The sequence below is a fragment of the Montipora foliosa genome, chromosome 5, assembly GCF_036669935.1.
Source record: "Montipora foliosa isolate CH-2021 chromosome 5, ASM3666993v2, whole genome shotgun sequence".
NCBI classification, from domain to species: Eukaryota; Metazoa; Cnidaria; class Anthozoa; order Scleractinia; family Acroporidae; genus Montipora; species Montipora foliosa.
The window spans coordinates 33,021,919-33,036,918 of NC_090873.1; the positions used below are offsets into that span (position 1 = coordinate 33,021,919).

Here is a 15,000-nt window from a genome sequence, read left to right on the forward strand (position 1 = left end):
ATGGTTCATATGGGATAGAAATCTAGCACTTCACGTTACGCTACACTCTCTTCAGTTAATTCTGTTTAAATATAAGTGCTACACGGCCAACGTTTGTATAAACGAAACCTTTCCTTGAACTTAAAAGAGTGATTCGCAGGGCTAAAAATCCCACTTCAGGCCTGTAATTGTCATCGAGTTCGGAATTCAAGTTATTGGACAATATTTACCTCAAGGCTCTCGGAAAATTAAATCAATTTCCTTAATCGCTTGGAATTCGAGGTCATGAGATAGATCGAAAAGTACGGAAAATTGCAGGGTCGGTTTTTGGTTATATTCTCTCTTCATTAACAGAAAGTCTATTTTTTAACACAGTTTATGCGAGCTCTTAAGTTTATCAATCCTTTTATTGACATCTTTAGTCGACTGTGCAAACCGAAATGCATCGCCTATTTCTCCAGTTGGCTTTTGGAATCACCTTCTTGAGTATCTCATGTTATTCCAAGGTAAAAACATCTTTTAATTATAATTTTGCTAGTTTCTAAAAGAACTTCAAACCTGTTCTAGAGATGCTTATAAATGCTAACCTGAAAAGAAAGCAAGTTGAAAGTTTGACGGGCAGGGCTAAACGTGGCACTTAATCGTGACGACAAGGGAAAAACCTGATGGGTTCGAATTCTTTACTTAAAGCGAACGATGTCGGATAAATAAATATTAAGTAGTTCGTTTCAGATTTAGTGACAACAGTGATCTGAAATAAACTGTTCTCATAAAATGCACGCGAAGTTGACTGGCAATTAACGTTCAGTAATTAGGATTTAATAAGGATTAAAAGTGAGAAGTTAAAGTTTTGTAATTTAGAATCAAGAACACGCCTTTAGTGGTATTAACGTCCCACAAGGTGTCTGAAGCGCAAACAAAATTATACTCATAAAGTAAGCCCCCGGCCACCTTCCTTCAATAATTGCTTCTCCAAATTCTCCTTTTGAAATCCTATACCTACATAAACGTACTGTTGACTTCGGGAGGAACGATTATTTAGGGGTCAGAAAAGTTCGAAGTTTAAATTTTACGTCGCCCAACAATTCCGGGAGCTTGATTCTGAGCACGCCTATTGCGAACATTTTTCTATCTCCCATAATAAATTCGTAAAAGTACAAATCACAGTTTGTTTGTTTTGTTTTGTTTTTTTCGTCAGCCAATTGATCTTGGGTCACTTTCTTCGCAAGTTCAGGTAAGAAAGAGTCTGATAACACGCAAAAGATCAGTTATGTCACAGGCTCCCCAAGCTCAGTTTGAGGGAAAGCCAACAAAAATATAAGGATTTGTATTGGATTCCCGATAAAATACTCAAGAAGGCAACTTTACAAAAAAATTATCACTAAAAAGACCTAACCCTTGCTGCCAATGTGGGTTGCTTCCTTCCTTTGTGTTTTTGAGCTATTTCAATTCCTCGGTCGTCAACGGTATTATAAAATACCAAGGCTGCACACCAAATTCTCGGGAACCCACCAAATTGAGTCAAATAGTCCTGGATAAAATGTTTCCACGGTTACAATTTCACATCGGTTACAATTGACCAATATTAAACTTTCATTTCAACCCACCAACAAAGAAATAGCAGCCCTGCGACCGACCTCAGGCGGTAGTTCGTCCACTCAACCGGCTTTGTAACTGAGCCCTAACTGGGGTCCTGGACCGTAGTTTGTTAACAAACTTTAAAAAAACATTGCGAAAAATTGATCGTTGACAAACTACGGTCTGGGACCCCAGTTAGTGCTCAATTAGTTACGGAGGGCAGGGTTACAAAGCCTACATAAACGCAATGATGACTTCGTGAGGAACGATTATTTAGGGGTCAGAAAAGTTCGAAGTTTAAATTTTACGTCGCCCAACAATTCCGGGAGCTTGATTCTGAGCACGCTTATTGCGAACATTTTTCTGTCTCCCATAATAAATTCGTAAAAGTACAAATCACAGTTTGTTTGTTTTGTTTTGTTTTTTTCGTCAGTCAGTTGATGTTGAGTCACTTTCTTTGCAAGTTCAGGTAAGAAAAGAGTTTGATAACACGCAGAAGATCAGTTCTGTCACAGGGTCCCCAAGCTCAGTTTGAGGGAAAGCCAACAAAAATATAAGGATTTGTATTGGATTCCCGATAAAATACTCAAGAAGGCAACTTTACAAAAAAATTATCACTAAAAAGACCTAACCCTTGCTGCCAATGTGGGTTGCTTCCTTCCTTTGTGTTTTTGAGCTATTTCAATTCCTCGGTCGTCAACGGTATTATAAAATACCAAGGCTGCACACCAAATTCTCGGGAACCTACCAAATTGAGTCAAATAGTCCTGGATAAAATGTTTCCACGGTTACAATTTCACATCGGATACAATTGACCAATATTAAACTTTCATTTCAACCCACCAACAAAGAAATAGCAGCCCTGCGACCGACCTCAGGCGGTAGTTCGTCCACTCAACCGGCTTTGTAACTGAGCCCTAACTGGGGTCCTGGACCGTAGTTTGTTAACAAACTTTAAAAAACACATTGCGAAAAATTGATCGTTGACAAACTAAAGTCTAGGACCCCAGTTAGTGCTCAATTAGTTACGGAGGGCAGGGTTACAAAGCCGGTTACAAAATTCAACTGTCCAGCATTGCTGAGAAATCCACCTTCCGAAAATGTTTTTGGTTCCGACTGAGTGGACGAACTACCGCCAGAGGTCGTTCCTTGGGCTGCTATTTCTTTGTTGGTGGGTTGAAATCAAAGTTTAATTTTTGTCAGTTGATTCGATGTGGAATTGTAACCGGGGGAACATTTTATCCAGGAATATTTGACTCAATTTGTTGGGCTCCCGATAATTTAGTATGCAGCCTTAGTATCTTATAATACCGTTGACAATTGACGAATTGAACAAATACAAATGACCGCATAGAACTGTAAACTATCTTGCGTTCATTTTTTGTATTCCTTTGTGAAGCGCTTAAGCGCCTTGGATTTTTTAGTTCCAAAGTTCCCTGCCACTTAACCCTACGTTTCGACAGTGCCACTTAAAGATTTTCTTCTGACTAACGCCAGAGGGCCCCAGACAGGGGCAGTAAAGACAGTAGAATAAAAGATTTGTTTATTAGTTAAAATCTACTAGAGCAGTTTTCAATTGAGTGTCGTAAAACCAAAACCAAAGTAATTACCTTGGCCAATCAAAAAGGTCGGAGACAATCCAGTAAACCAATCAAAACTCGAGATAATTACACGTAGCCGACACAAAGCGCGGGAAAATGTGCACGCGCGAGCCACGATTGGTTTTGGTTTCACCTCTAATTGGTTGAAAAAAATGGCGCGAGAACTTTGAACCAATCACTGAGTGAAGTAATCACAAACCAAAGTAATTCACTTATTACTTTCGACACTTAATTGAAAACCACTCTAGAGTGAGTTTCATTCGAGTGTCGTAAAATCAAAACCAAAGTAATTACTTTGGCCAATCAAAAAGGACGAAGACAGTCCGGTAAACCAATCAAAACTCGAAGTAGTTACACGCAGCCCACACGGGAAAATGTGCACGCGCGAGCCACAATTGGTTTTGGTTTCACTTCTGTGGCTGACAAGGTGGCGCGAGAACTTTGAACCAATCACTGAGTGAAGTAATCATAAAACAAAGCAATATTCGCTAATAATTTTCGACGCTCAATTGAAAACCACTTTAAACGTCACCAACATTCCATATTCCGTTTTTGTTCTCAGGCCTTGACGAATCGGATTGATGCTGCCCGTCTAGAGTGCATAAACAGGGTGACCCAATTCACTGATAAGTCCGATGCTCCAATAATGTTCCTTGATCGGCATAGCGTAGATTGTCCAGAATCCTATTTATTGGCCCAATTCCACCTCGTTAGAGAGGGAAGCGATGACGATTCCGGGGTTCGCTATAATTACCGATGCTGCAGATTAGTTCTGTAAAAAAAGGAACCAGAAATATGAAAACCGTGGGATTAAAAATTCACTTTTCCATTTCCCTTTAAACTAATCGGTTGTAGAGTCTAAATGGTACTATAATACATTCAAGGTTATCAAAAAGACGTGTTGTTTTTTTTGTTGTTGACTTACGAATTGAGTCGTGACGTCATGGGTACGGGTCATGTGATTTTTCTGATGCTCTGGGTTTTTGGTTCATTCCCGACAGTGCCACCGCAGCCCCCCTCCCCTACATTGTAAATAAAAGATTTGTTTAGTAGTTAAAATCTACTAAACGTCACCAACATTCCATGTTGGTGATTTTGATCTCAGGCCTTGATGAATCGGATTGATGCTGCCCGTATAGAGTGCATAAACAGGATGACCGCATTCAACGCAGCTTCCGATAAACCAATAATGTTCTTTGATCAGCAGAACGTCGATTGTCCAGAATCCAGAATCCTATTTATTGACCCAATTCCGCCTCGGCAGAGAGGGAAACTATGACTCTGCCTGCCAAAAAGTGGCACCCTATTTCAGGGAGTGCGAAGCGTACGTACGATAGTACAAGCTATTAACGCATTTTTTAAATCGCTGTGTTAAAACTTGAAAAAGTGTATTCAGGCGTGTAGTACAGTTTTCATAGACCACATCTTTTTCGTTTTGTGCGTTGGGGTGGATACTGCAATTTAGTGACGCTACCTAAGGAATATCTAAAGATCACAATCCAAAAAAAAACAAAAAGGATACCCTCTTTAAGGACTGAGCACATAAAAAACCCTACCCTAACGGGCAGCACATACCTATATAGAGTATAACAGAGAGTACCCCCCTCGGGATGATACTAAGCAAAAACGTCCTTTATCCAGTCAATTCGCTATAAACATGAAAAACGTAGGGCCGACTTCTTTCTACCGTCTACGAGCAGCCGGTTTCGCCTACGCTTCCCGAGAGAGAAATCACTGCGAGCAACCGTTTGATTTCCATCGAGCAGGTGCGAAGTACGTCACCCCACGTGACAAACTCGACAAAATGGAATCACTACTCAACAGGCTCGCCCAAACGCAACAGTTACGTAGCTGAACGCATGCGCAAGCGCCAAAACAGGTTTGCTAACTCGTTTTACCGGTTCAAATTTAATTTATTCCTCCTTGGCGTCCTTTTGAACGGCGGCTCACCCAAAGAAACTAACGGGCCTCGCAGTGGTTTCTCTCTCGGGAAACGTACCAGAGACCAACTGCTCGCACGGTAACTTTTTTCAAGATTACCCAAATGCAATCCGTTCAATATTGTCCTTTTGAGTCCATCAATGCTTCTTTTTCCTTTATTTGTTGTATTTGTTTATGTCGTTCAACAGCTTTTAGTGGTCACTGCAGTGTTTCAAAGTACTTTTTGGGCATTTTAGGCATTTTAATTACATCATTTTGCTTGACATAGCCCCTTTAGTATGCCCAGCTGGGCAATGATAGGCATTTCAATCTTAATTAAACTTTTCATTCCGAATTTTCGAATTAAAACCATTGAAATGGACCGAGTCTTTTTGTCGTAATCATGATCTGTCTAACTAAACAGCAAAATTCTAAAATTTTGGAGGAAAATTTAATAGGCAATCTTGCTCTCAAGCAACAAATGGGAAGGGCTTTGTGCGATATTTGATGAAATGATCGTGATTTTTTTTCTCAAACGTTCGATTTGTTAACGTGACACAATCGTCCAGCTGTACCCATCAGCCGTTAATTGTTTACTTGCTTGATTTGTGATAAGAAATAATACATGAATTTCTGGCACTCGTTAGTGCCCATTGCAGGTAAAAAGAGGAGGTCTGCCATTCGCCTTACTGAAAAGCTCCGTCTAATTAAAGTAAGTCGATAGTTAAACCAAGAGAAAATGAGGGGACAGCCTTGCATACGGCGGGAGCTGCTGAAATTTTAACTGACCAATCAGAATTCAGCGAGCGGGAAAAACTGTGCTATCCTTGTGCTATCCGACGTCACGCCAATTGCTTACGTTCTGATTGGTTAGATCGGTGGACATTCGCTCAGCCTTCTTTTGTGACTCTCTTGACCGTTGCTTCTTTGAACTCAGCGAGACAGAAATGACGCATTGTTCTGACAATCAATTTGCCAATCCACTTTATCCAGTTTATGACATGGGCTAGCATGTGATTAACAACCAGGATCGCTTTTTGAACTTTATTCTGTAGAAGAAGAAGACGTTGCTGACTGAACATTTTTACGACGAAATCCCTTGGTTTGTTCAGCACTTTGATGTCCGATAACTGAGCCGCTCTAACGAGTGTTGGGTCAATCACATTTGGTCGTCTGACCTTTTGAAGTTCTTTCAGCTCTTGTTTGTGTGTGTCCATCATGATCGAACTTCAGGTGAATAGTGAAGGGAACAATTTTTCGTTCATCTGCTGTGCCAAACAACAAACAATCCTGTTGGGTGTTCCACGTGCTTGGCAAGTTTTGCACGACCATCGTCTATCAGATCTGGAGTGGAGTTTTCTTTCAGTGATTACAACTTGCGATCGTTCTACAAACATCCACATAGCATGCAGCACTTTTTTAGTGACTCGAGGATCCTGTTTTGCTGTTTCAAAGGGAGTCGTGCATCCCTGAGCAGTTAATTTGTTTGTTCTTCAGTGCTTGTATTTTTTCGTTTGTTCCTGATGTCGCAAAGTAACTTTGATGATTTGAAAGGACTTGAATCCTTAATTGAATTAGCGATTTTTTTATTAAGGAACCAACAAGTGAATGGTACACAAAATTAGGAGAAACTGTTGGTTGAATGGACAATAATTGTAGCCATAACAATGCAAGGCATCAACAATGGTTTCCCTTGGAAAATATTAGTTTAAAGGGTTTGTTAAAGCTGTTTCCCATTTTATAGGGCACTGTGGTTGCCAGATTCACTTTCAAACTTATCATGGAAACGTAAATCAATACCAGTGAAAAGTCAGTCCCTTGAATTGTTGATAGAAAATTAATTTAAATGCATATTGAAACATCAGTTGAGGAATATTTTTTTTCATTCCCACTTTGTGAACCTAACATACATTGCTGCAGTTTGTTTATTGCTTGGTCATTCAATGTCTTGATCACATCAAATTATTTAATTTTTTTTAGGTATTGTCTCAGACCGCATAGAGACACTATCTTTATCTAAAAACTTAACTGGTTCCTTTTGGAGCCCTTTTGTGGCATATTTAGATAGGCAGGAAATGTTCCACATTTTATGGTAAATAGTTCTGCATGGTTCTAAGGAATATATTGCAGCCAAATCTAATTTAATATGAGACTAAAATATGCCGTTTCACATTTTGTGAATTTAAAGACTATTAATATTGTTTGCGCTTGTTTTAAAAGGCTTAAGGTTAGCATTCAAAAGTGTTCCTTCAATAATCTTATTCTGTAAAGATTACCTTGGGAGAATTGGATTAAGGCCAGTTTTTTCTTCTAGCTTCTTTCCCCATTGCCCTCTGAGAATGGAGTTGATTTGGTTTTGCCCAATGTTGAAAGATGAAACAATGCCTAAACCAGCTGCAAGGAATACTTTATAGTGCTTTTTTACAAACATGGGCATGAGGGTGCTTGTAAGCATCTGACCATGTCAGGCTCTTATGTAGCCTTTAATTTACTCCCGTCGGACCCGTTTGACCTTTAAGCATCCTGTATAGTGTCCCTCACTCAAAGGATTAATAAATATGTATATGTATGATGTACCATTGTTTCGCATGCTGAAGTGTTATTATAAATAATTTATTTCTCTAAGAGAGATTTCTTAAAACATAAAACTATAAAAGTTAGAGATAACAAGTTAAACCGACGTTTCGGAGTAAACATCACTCCATTATCAAGGTAAAAATGTTCTATGATGCTAAAATTACAGTATTAAAAACGATTGACGCTAAGAATTAACATAATAAGCACGTGCGAAATTGGCTATAAGAATACTTTAGCACGAATGGAATCCGATTGCACATTGAGGCTAGGCTTAAGTGTTCTTATAAATAACATTTCAAACACTAAGCAATCAAATTTGTTTTTACATTTTTTGAGCACCTCAAAGCGCTTAAGCAGGTCCCGAGGGATCGACCCGTGTGCGTTCTTATAGTGTCTGGCAATAGCCGAGGACTGTTGCTTATGTCCCTTTACACGATTGTGTAAATGTCCGCGTGTGTAGCCTACATAACCTTCATCACAAAGGTCACATTGAAATTTATATACAACACACTGCTGATTTATGATCGGCGGCTTTGCCTCTTTCACTTTCAGTTCCTGTTCAATTTTTCTGCTGGTAAATACAGGCTGGATGGTTTTGTTTACTTTCAGGCTCAAATCCTTAAGTTGTTTTTTTACAAATTCTGCTGAGTTTTGGTCTTTAAATGGCAAGACTACTCGAACCATGTTATCCGTCTCTTGGGCTGTTGATAAAGGTCGCGGTTGGTCGCAGACCTTTGAGTCAACAAAGCGTTTGATAGTGGAATTTACGATAAAGGTCTGCGACCAACCGCGACCTTTATCAACAGCCCAAGAGACGGATAACATGGTTCGAGTAGTCTTGCCATTTAAAGACCAAAACTCAGCAGAATTTGTAAAAAAACAACTTAAGGATTTGAGCCTGAAAGTAAACAAAACCATCCAGCCTGTATTTACCAGCAGAAAAATTGAACAGGAACTGAAAGTGAAAGAGGCAAAGCCGCCGATCATAAATCAGCAGTGTGTTGTATATAAATTTCAATGTGACCTTTGTGATGAAGGTTATGTAGGCTACACACGCGGACATTTACACAATCGTGTAAAGGGACATAAGCAACAGTCCTCGGCTATTGCCAGACACTATAAGAACGCACACGGGTAGATCCCTCGGGACCTGCTTAAACGCTTTGAGGTGCTCAAAAAATGTAAAAACAAATTTGATTGCTTAGTGTTTGAAATGTTATTTATAAGAACACTTAAGCCTAGCCTCAATGTGCAATCGGATTCCATTCGTGCTAAAGTATTCTTATAGCCAATTTCGCACGTGCTTATTATGTTAATTCTTAGCGTCAATCGTTTTTAATACTGTAATTTTAGCATCATAGAACATTTTTACCTTGATAATGGAGTGATGTCTACTCCGAAACGTCGGTGTAACTTGTTATCTCTAACTTTTATAGTTTTATATTTCTCTAAGGGAGTCTTCTTTTCGTGTCGGTCATTCAAAAATTGTTGGAATTGCTTGTTTGAGCTGTTGGATGAAAGAGGCAGAACATTTGATGTGGCCCTCTTGTGGGGAGGGGTCTTTGTTCCCATTAAATATTTGCTTGTGTTTCCAGGTTGTTCCCCAAATTACTTTCAAACTTGTTCCCAGCTTTTTGATCCCTAAAATTTAAATTGGTTTTCTTCCCTTCCCTAAAATATTTTGATATTGTTACTCTGTTCCCCAGTTCAAATTAGCCATGTTCTCTTCTTCCCCAAAACCCCTGGGAGTGCCTCTTTGATGTTGATTCTCTTATTGGCCTCATAGTAATTCACTGTAGAATTGCAAGACACAGCAAGTTCTTACTTGGAAGTGAGGGAAAAGTTTTGAATGAATTTTCACACAATACAAGAAACACAATTTTGACTGCCCCTTCTAGTCTATTCTAGATCTTGCTCTTTTCGGACATGAATCAGCTTGTTTGCACCTTTCTGGCGACCTGCGTGCATGAGGGCAAGCTCTAGAAGCTCTTCCTTAGTGAGCCTTTGCTGAAAAACTTTCCAAGTCTGGCTTTCCCTTGTTCGGGGCCGAGGTTTTTGTGCAAAATTCATCAGCGACTTCCTTGCAGCTTATAAACGGTGTTCCTTCGAGCAATGGTCAATAAAAGTATTGTAGTGCTTATACAAATTTTCGCTACTTAAAAACGTATGTTTACACGAAACAAATATCAACTTGGCAATTTTTCTTTCCCGATACTCCATTTAAAATTCACGTGAGCGCTATTAATAAAGGGCCAGAAAACCATTTAATGGAAATTTTTTTGTCAACAAACATGAGTTGTCCGCGAGCAGAATTCGAACGTAAGCTGTTGTGCTTTGGCTGTTATTTATGTTTTTTCTTACTATTCTAAGACGAATTCAGGCTGATATTTTCGAATCAAGTGTAAGAAGACGGCAAAACCGTATTGATAATGTATTTATTTGTGTTCACCTCGCGAATAAAGACTGGTCGCATCTTTTCGACGGGGTAGATCGACAGCAATGCCATTTACGCACAACCGAAATGCACTGTTACCGGTGAAAGGGCAAATGATTGACAGGATAGCACGGTTTTGACTGCCGCGCGCACTGCGGGCGCGGGTTCCGTATGCAAGGAGAGAGGGGGGCTCCCGGTCCAGCCCTTGGGATATGTCATGTCCACGAAAGTTATTTTTAGACGAGCGGAAGTCTTTTTACTAGCGGAAGTCTGTCTTCTGAGACGTCCGCATGCAGGCCAACCTCGGTCTTATGTTTGAATGGATATAAATAATCGTCACCCTTCCACGTGCGCCGCCATTTTCTCTTTTAACTAAGAACCTGAGAACGAGGCAAGACTGTGTGCGAACGTCTCGGAAGACAGACTTCCGCTTGTCTAAAAATAACTTTCGTGGACATGACATATCCCGGCTAACGCCCTGAGCCTCCCTTTCTGTCCCCTCATTTTCTCTTGGTTAAACCGAAGTGTAGGAGGCCGCCAAGGGAGGACAATTGAAATGAAGTGGTTCCTTCAGAAGGCCTTTCCGCCCAAAACGTCTATGTCAGTTAAACCACAGATTCAAGGCAACTTAAAAGAGAGATTCGTAGGGCTAGAAATCCCACTTCAGGACTGTAATTATTTTCATCGAGTTCGGAATTCAACTCATGGAACAAAATTCGATCTATTATTATTTACCTCCGGCGGGTCTAATTTGCAGGTCGCAGGTCGCAGGTCGCGGGTTGCAGGTCATTGTTTCACTAATACAGAAAGTATCCTAAACATTCATAAAAGCTAACCTTAGGCCTAAAAACGTTTGTTTAGGCCTAATTAGGCCTAAGGTTAGCTTTTAAGAATGTTTAGGATACTTTCTGTATTGGTGAAACAATGACCTGCAACCCGCGACCTGCAACCTGCGACCTGCAAATTAGACCCGCCGATTTACCTCAAGGTTCCAGGAAAATTAAAATAATCACTTTAGTCGCTTGGAACTCGAGGTCATGTCCAGTTTAAGCTGAGTCAGTTATTCTTTGAGATAGATCGAAAAGTGTGGAAAATTGTCGGTTCGGTTTTTGGTTATATTTTCTCTTGATTAACGTATTTTTAACGCAGTTTACATGAGCTCTTAAGTTTATCAATCATTTTATTGACATCTTTAGTCGACTGTGCAAACCGAGATGCATCGCCTATTTCTCCAGTTGGCTTTTGGAATCACCTTCTTGAGTATCTCATGTTATTCTCAGACTTCTCAGGTAATAACGGTTTTAAATTATAATTTTGCTAGTTTCTAAAAGAACTTCAAACTTTTTTCAGAGATGCTAAAAAGGTTAACCTGAAAAGAGAGAAAGTTGAAAGTTGACGTGCAGGGCTCAACGTAGCACTTAATCGTAACGACAGGGGAAAAACCTGGGTTCGAATTCTGAACTTAAGCGAACGTTGTCGGATAAACAAATTAGTTCGCTTCAGATTTAGTGACAACTGTGCTCTTAAATAAACTGTTCTCATAAAATGCACGCAAAGTTGACTGGCAGTTAACGCTCAGTAATTAGGATTTAATTAGGATTAAAAGTTGGAAATTAGAGTTTTGTAATTTAGAATCAAGAACACGCCTTCAGGTGAGTGAGTGATATTGACGTCCCACAATGTGTCTGAAGCGAAAACAACTTTATCCTAATAAAGAAAGCCCCCCGCCCACCTTCCTTCAACAACTACTTCTGCAAACTCTCCTTTTCAAATCCTATACCTACATGAAATGTAATGATGACTTTAGGACGAACGCGGATTATTTAGGGGTCAGAAAAGTTCGTAGTTTAAATTTTCTGCCGTCCATCAGTTCAGGGAACTTGATTCTGAGCACGCCTATTGCGAACATTTTTCTATCTCCCGTAATAAATTCGTAAAACTGCAAATCACACGTTGTTTGTTTTGTTTTTTCGTCAGCCAATTGATGTTGAGTCACTTTCATTGCAAGTTCAGGTAAGAAAAGAGTCTGATAACACGCAGAAGATTATTTCTGTCACAGGCTCCCCAAGCTCAGTGTGAGGGAAAGCCTTGCAACAAAGTATATGGGATTTAAGAGGATCTGGAAGATAACTTTACGAAAATATTCTCATTCAAAAAGCCTAACCTTATTGCCATTGTGGGTCGCTTCCTTCCTGTGTACTTTTTTTTTCTCCATATTAAACGCGATTTGAGCCATTTTCAATTCCTCGGTAGTCAACGGTATTGTAAAATACCAAGGCTGCACACTAAATTCTCGGTAGCCCACGAAACTAAGTCAAATATTCCTGGATAAAATGTTCCCGCGGTTACAATTCCACAACGGAATCAATTGACAAAGATTAAAGTTTCATTTCAACCCACCAACAAAGCCACAGCAGCCCTGCGAGCGAGCGACCTCTGCCGGTAGTTCGTCCACACGATCGGAACCAAAACCATATTCGGAAGGTAGATTTCCCTGCAATGTTGGAAGGTTGAACTTTGCAACCGGCCTTATAACTCTGCCCGCCGTAACAAACTGAGCCCTAACTGGGGTCCTAGACTGTAGTTTGTCAACGACACATATTTTTAATGTATGACTGCATTGTCGTTAACAAACTCAAAAAAAGTGCCGTTGGCAAACTACGATCTAGGACCCGGCCAGGTAGGTCATTATCAATTGATTCCGATGTGGAATTGTAACCGTGGGAAAATTTTATCCAGGAATATTCGACTCAATTTGGTGGGCTCCCGAGAATTTAGTGTGCAGCCTTGGTATTTTATAATACCGTTGACAACCGAGGAATTGAGCAAATACAACTGAGCGCATAGAACTGTAAACTCCCTTGCATTCATTTTTTGTATTTGTGAAACACATGATCCGGCACTTGGTTTTTAGTTCCAAAGTACCCTGCCAGTTAACCCTACGTTCATTCCCGACAGTGCCACCTCATCCCCCTCCCCTAAAATTAAAAATCTACTAAACGTCACGAACATTCCATATACCGTTTTTGTTCTCAGGCCTTGACGAATCGGATTGATGCTGCCCGTATAGAGTGCATAAACAAGATGACTTCGTTCGCCCCAGCTTCCGATGCAGCAATAATGTTCCTTGATCGGCAGAACGTCGATTGTCCAGAGTCCTATTTATTGGCCCAATCTCAGTCTGTTCTTCTAGTTCAGTATGACAAGGGCCAGGGCTGGAGATGGGTTTGGCGGGCGGGACTCGTGGCTGGGTTGCGGGGTCAACGGTTCCATCCCTCGAGGCTTGGTTCAGTGTTTCACTATGTAAAGCCCATATTTTGTTATGGTATTTAATAACGGCAACGAACTTTATTGAAGTGTCGACGTCGACACTGTTATTTAGCGCTGTAGCACAACCTGGGAACACTGTGCACAAATCAAATCAAATCAAATCAATTGATATGAAATCGTACATATTTTTTTTAGGAGGAAGAGGAGGGGGGGGGGGGGGGGGGGAAACCTGAGTACCCGGAGCACAGTAGAGAACCAACAAACAATCCACATTTGACGCCAAGCCTGGGAATCGAACCCGCGCCACATTGATGGAAGGCGAGTGATCTCACCACTGCACCATACCCCTCATTTAACTTGGATGAGCGCTCCGGAAAAGCAAGTATTAATAATTAGATACAACGCCGATTGTGATAGAGCGACTTTCTTGGACCTTGAAAACTAAACGTGAAAACAGAACGTAAACAAAAATGTAAAACATTTAATCGGCTTATCGAACAAAAACAAACGAGCGTGAATTTTCACTGGCTTTGCGAACGCGGATGCAAACAACGTCATCTCTCCATGGAACTTTCTGGAAAGTTCGTTTCGTCATTTGAAATGCAGTAATGTGATTGGGTAATCGAGCTGTTTACTGCCCATATTTGCCCATACTGCCCATATATTCCCCGTGGATGAGTCCCTTAGTGAAATCGCTCTTGAAGAAGAAAAAAACAAGATCTAGAAAAGGCCGTGGTAGAGATCTAACAGATCTGACGGAGAAGATAGGACGATTAGTAGCTGAAAATCGCCGAGCTATAGCGTCTGGGAAACTTGGATCGCGAGCCTGGTGGAGGAAAGTTGATCGACTGTCCATGCGTAAAGACAAGTGCAGCTCCGATCCAGACAAAGATTTCATCATTGGTTTAAATGATTATTTTGGCGATATTTGTTTTGATAGGGAATATTCTAAACCAGTTCTTGCCGAGATTGATGTGAACACCCCTGCTCCACAACTATCTACATTTCAAGTGTTTCTCGCCTTATCGCTAATAAAGCGTACTGCCACAGGACCTGATGGGATTCCTTTCTGGATTTGGAGGGATCATGCTGAGATATTTACCCCGGTGATCGAGAATTTATGGAACTTATCTCTTGCTCGGCAGATCTGGCCAAGTCGTTGGAAGGAGGCCAGCATCAATCCACTCCCAAAAGTCGAGACACCAGTCGAATATGGAGACTTTAGAGGAATCAATGTTACTCCAGTTATTGCCAGAACGTTTGAAAGAACAGTGTATAATATTTTTAACAAGAGGTGCCTGGAGGAATAGCTAAACAATTCTCAATTTGCGTACCGTTCAGGTGGAAGTTGTGTAAACGCTCTATTGAAAATGCAGCGTACATTACTTGCGGCATTGGCTAAACGGGACACCTTAGCGGTGAGAATGTTCACGACGGATTTCTCTAAAGCCTTTGATAACGTTAAACACAATCTCCTAGTTGAAAAGCTGAAACATAGTCCACTTGATGTATTCATTGTTAACTGGTATGCCAACTTTCTAGATGGCAGAAGATAAAGGGTGATTTTTAATAACTTGACATGCCAGTGGAAAATTGTTAACAAGGGAACAATACAGGGAAGTGTCAGTGGCCCATATCTTT

At 40.5% G+C, this 15,000-nt stretch overlaps 1 protein-coding gene across 1 annotated transcript in view; it reads left to right on the forward strand.

Moving 5' to 3' along the window:
* Positions 1-4,053, forward strand: part of LOC138003134 (uncharacterized) — a 4,821-nt gene extending 768 nt beyond the window's left edge. The window contains exons 2-5 of the mRNA XM_068849095.1: positions 402-485; positions 1,178-1,213; positions 1,991-2,026; positions 3,721-4,053. Coding sequence (XP_068705196.1) covers positions 420-485; positions 1,178-1,213; positions 1,991-2,026; positions 3,721-3,936 — 354 coding nt within the window. The 5' untranslated portion in view covers positions 402-419 and the 3' untranslated portion in view covers positions 3,937-4,053. The remainder of the gene's footprint in view (positions 1-401; positions 486-1,177; positions 1,214-1,990; positions 2,027-3,720) is intronic.
* The last annotated feature ends 10,947 nt before the right edge of the window (positions 4,054-15,000 follow it).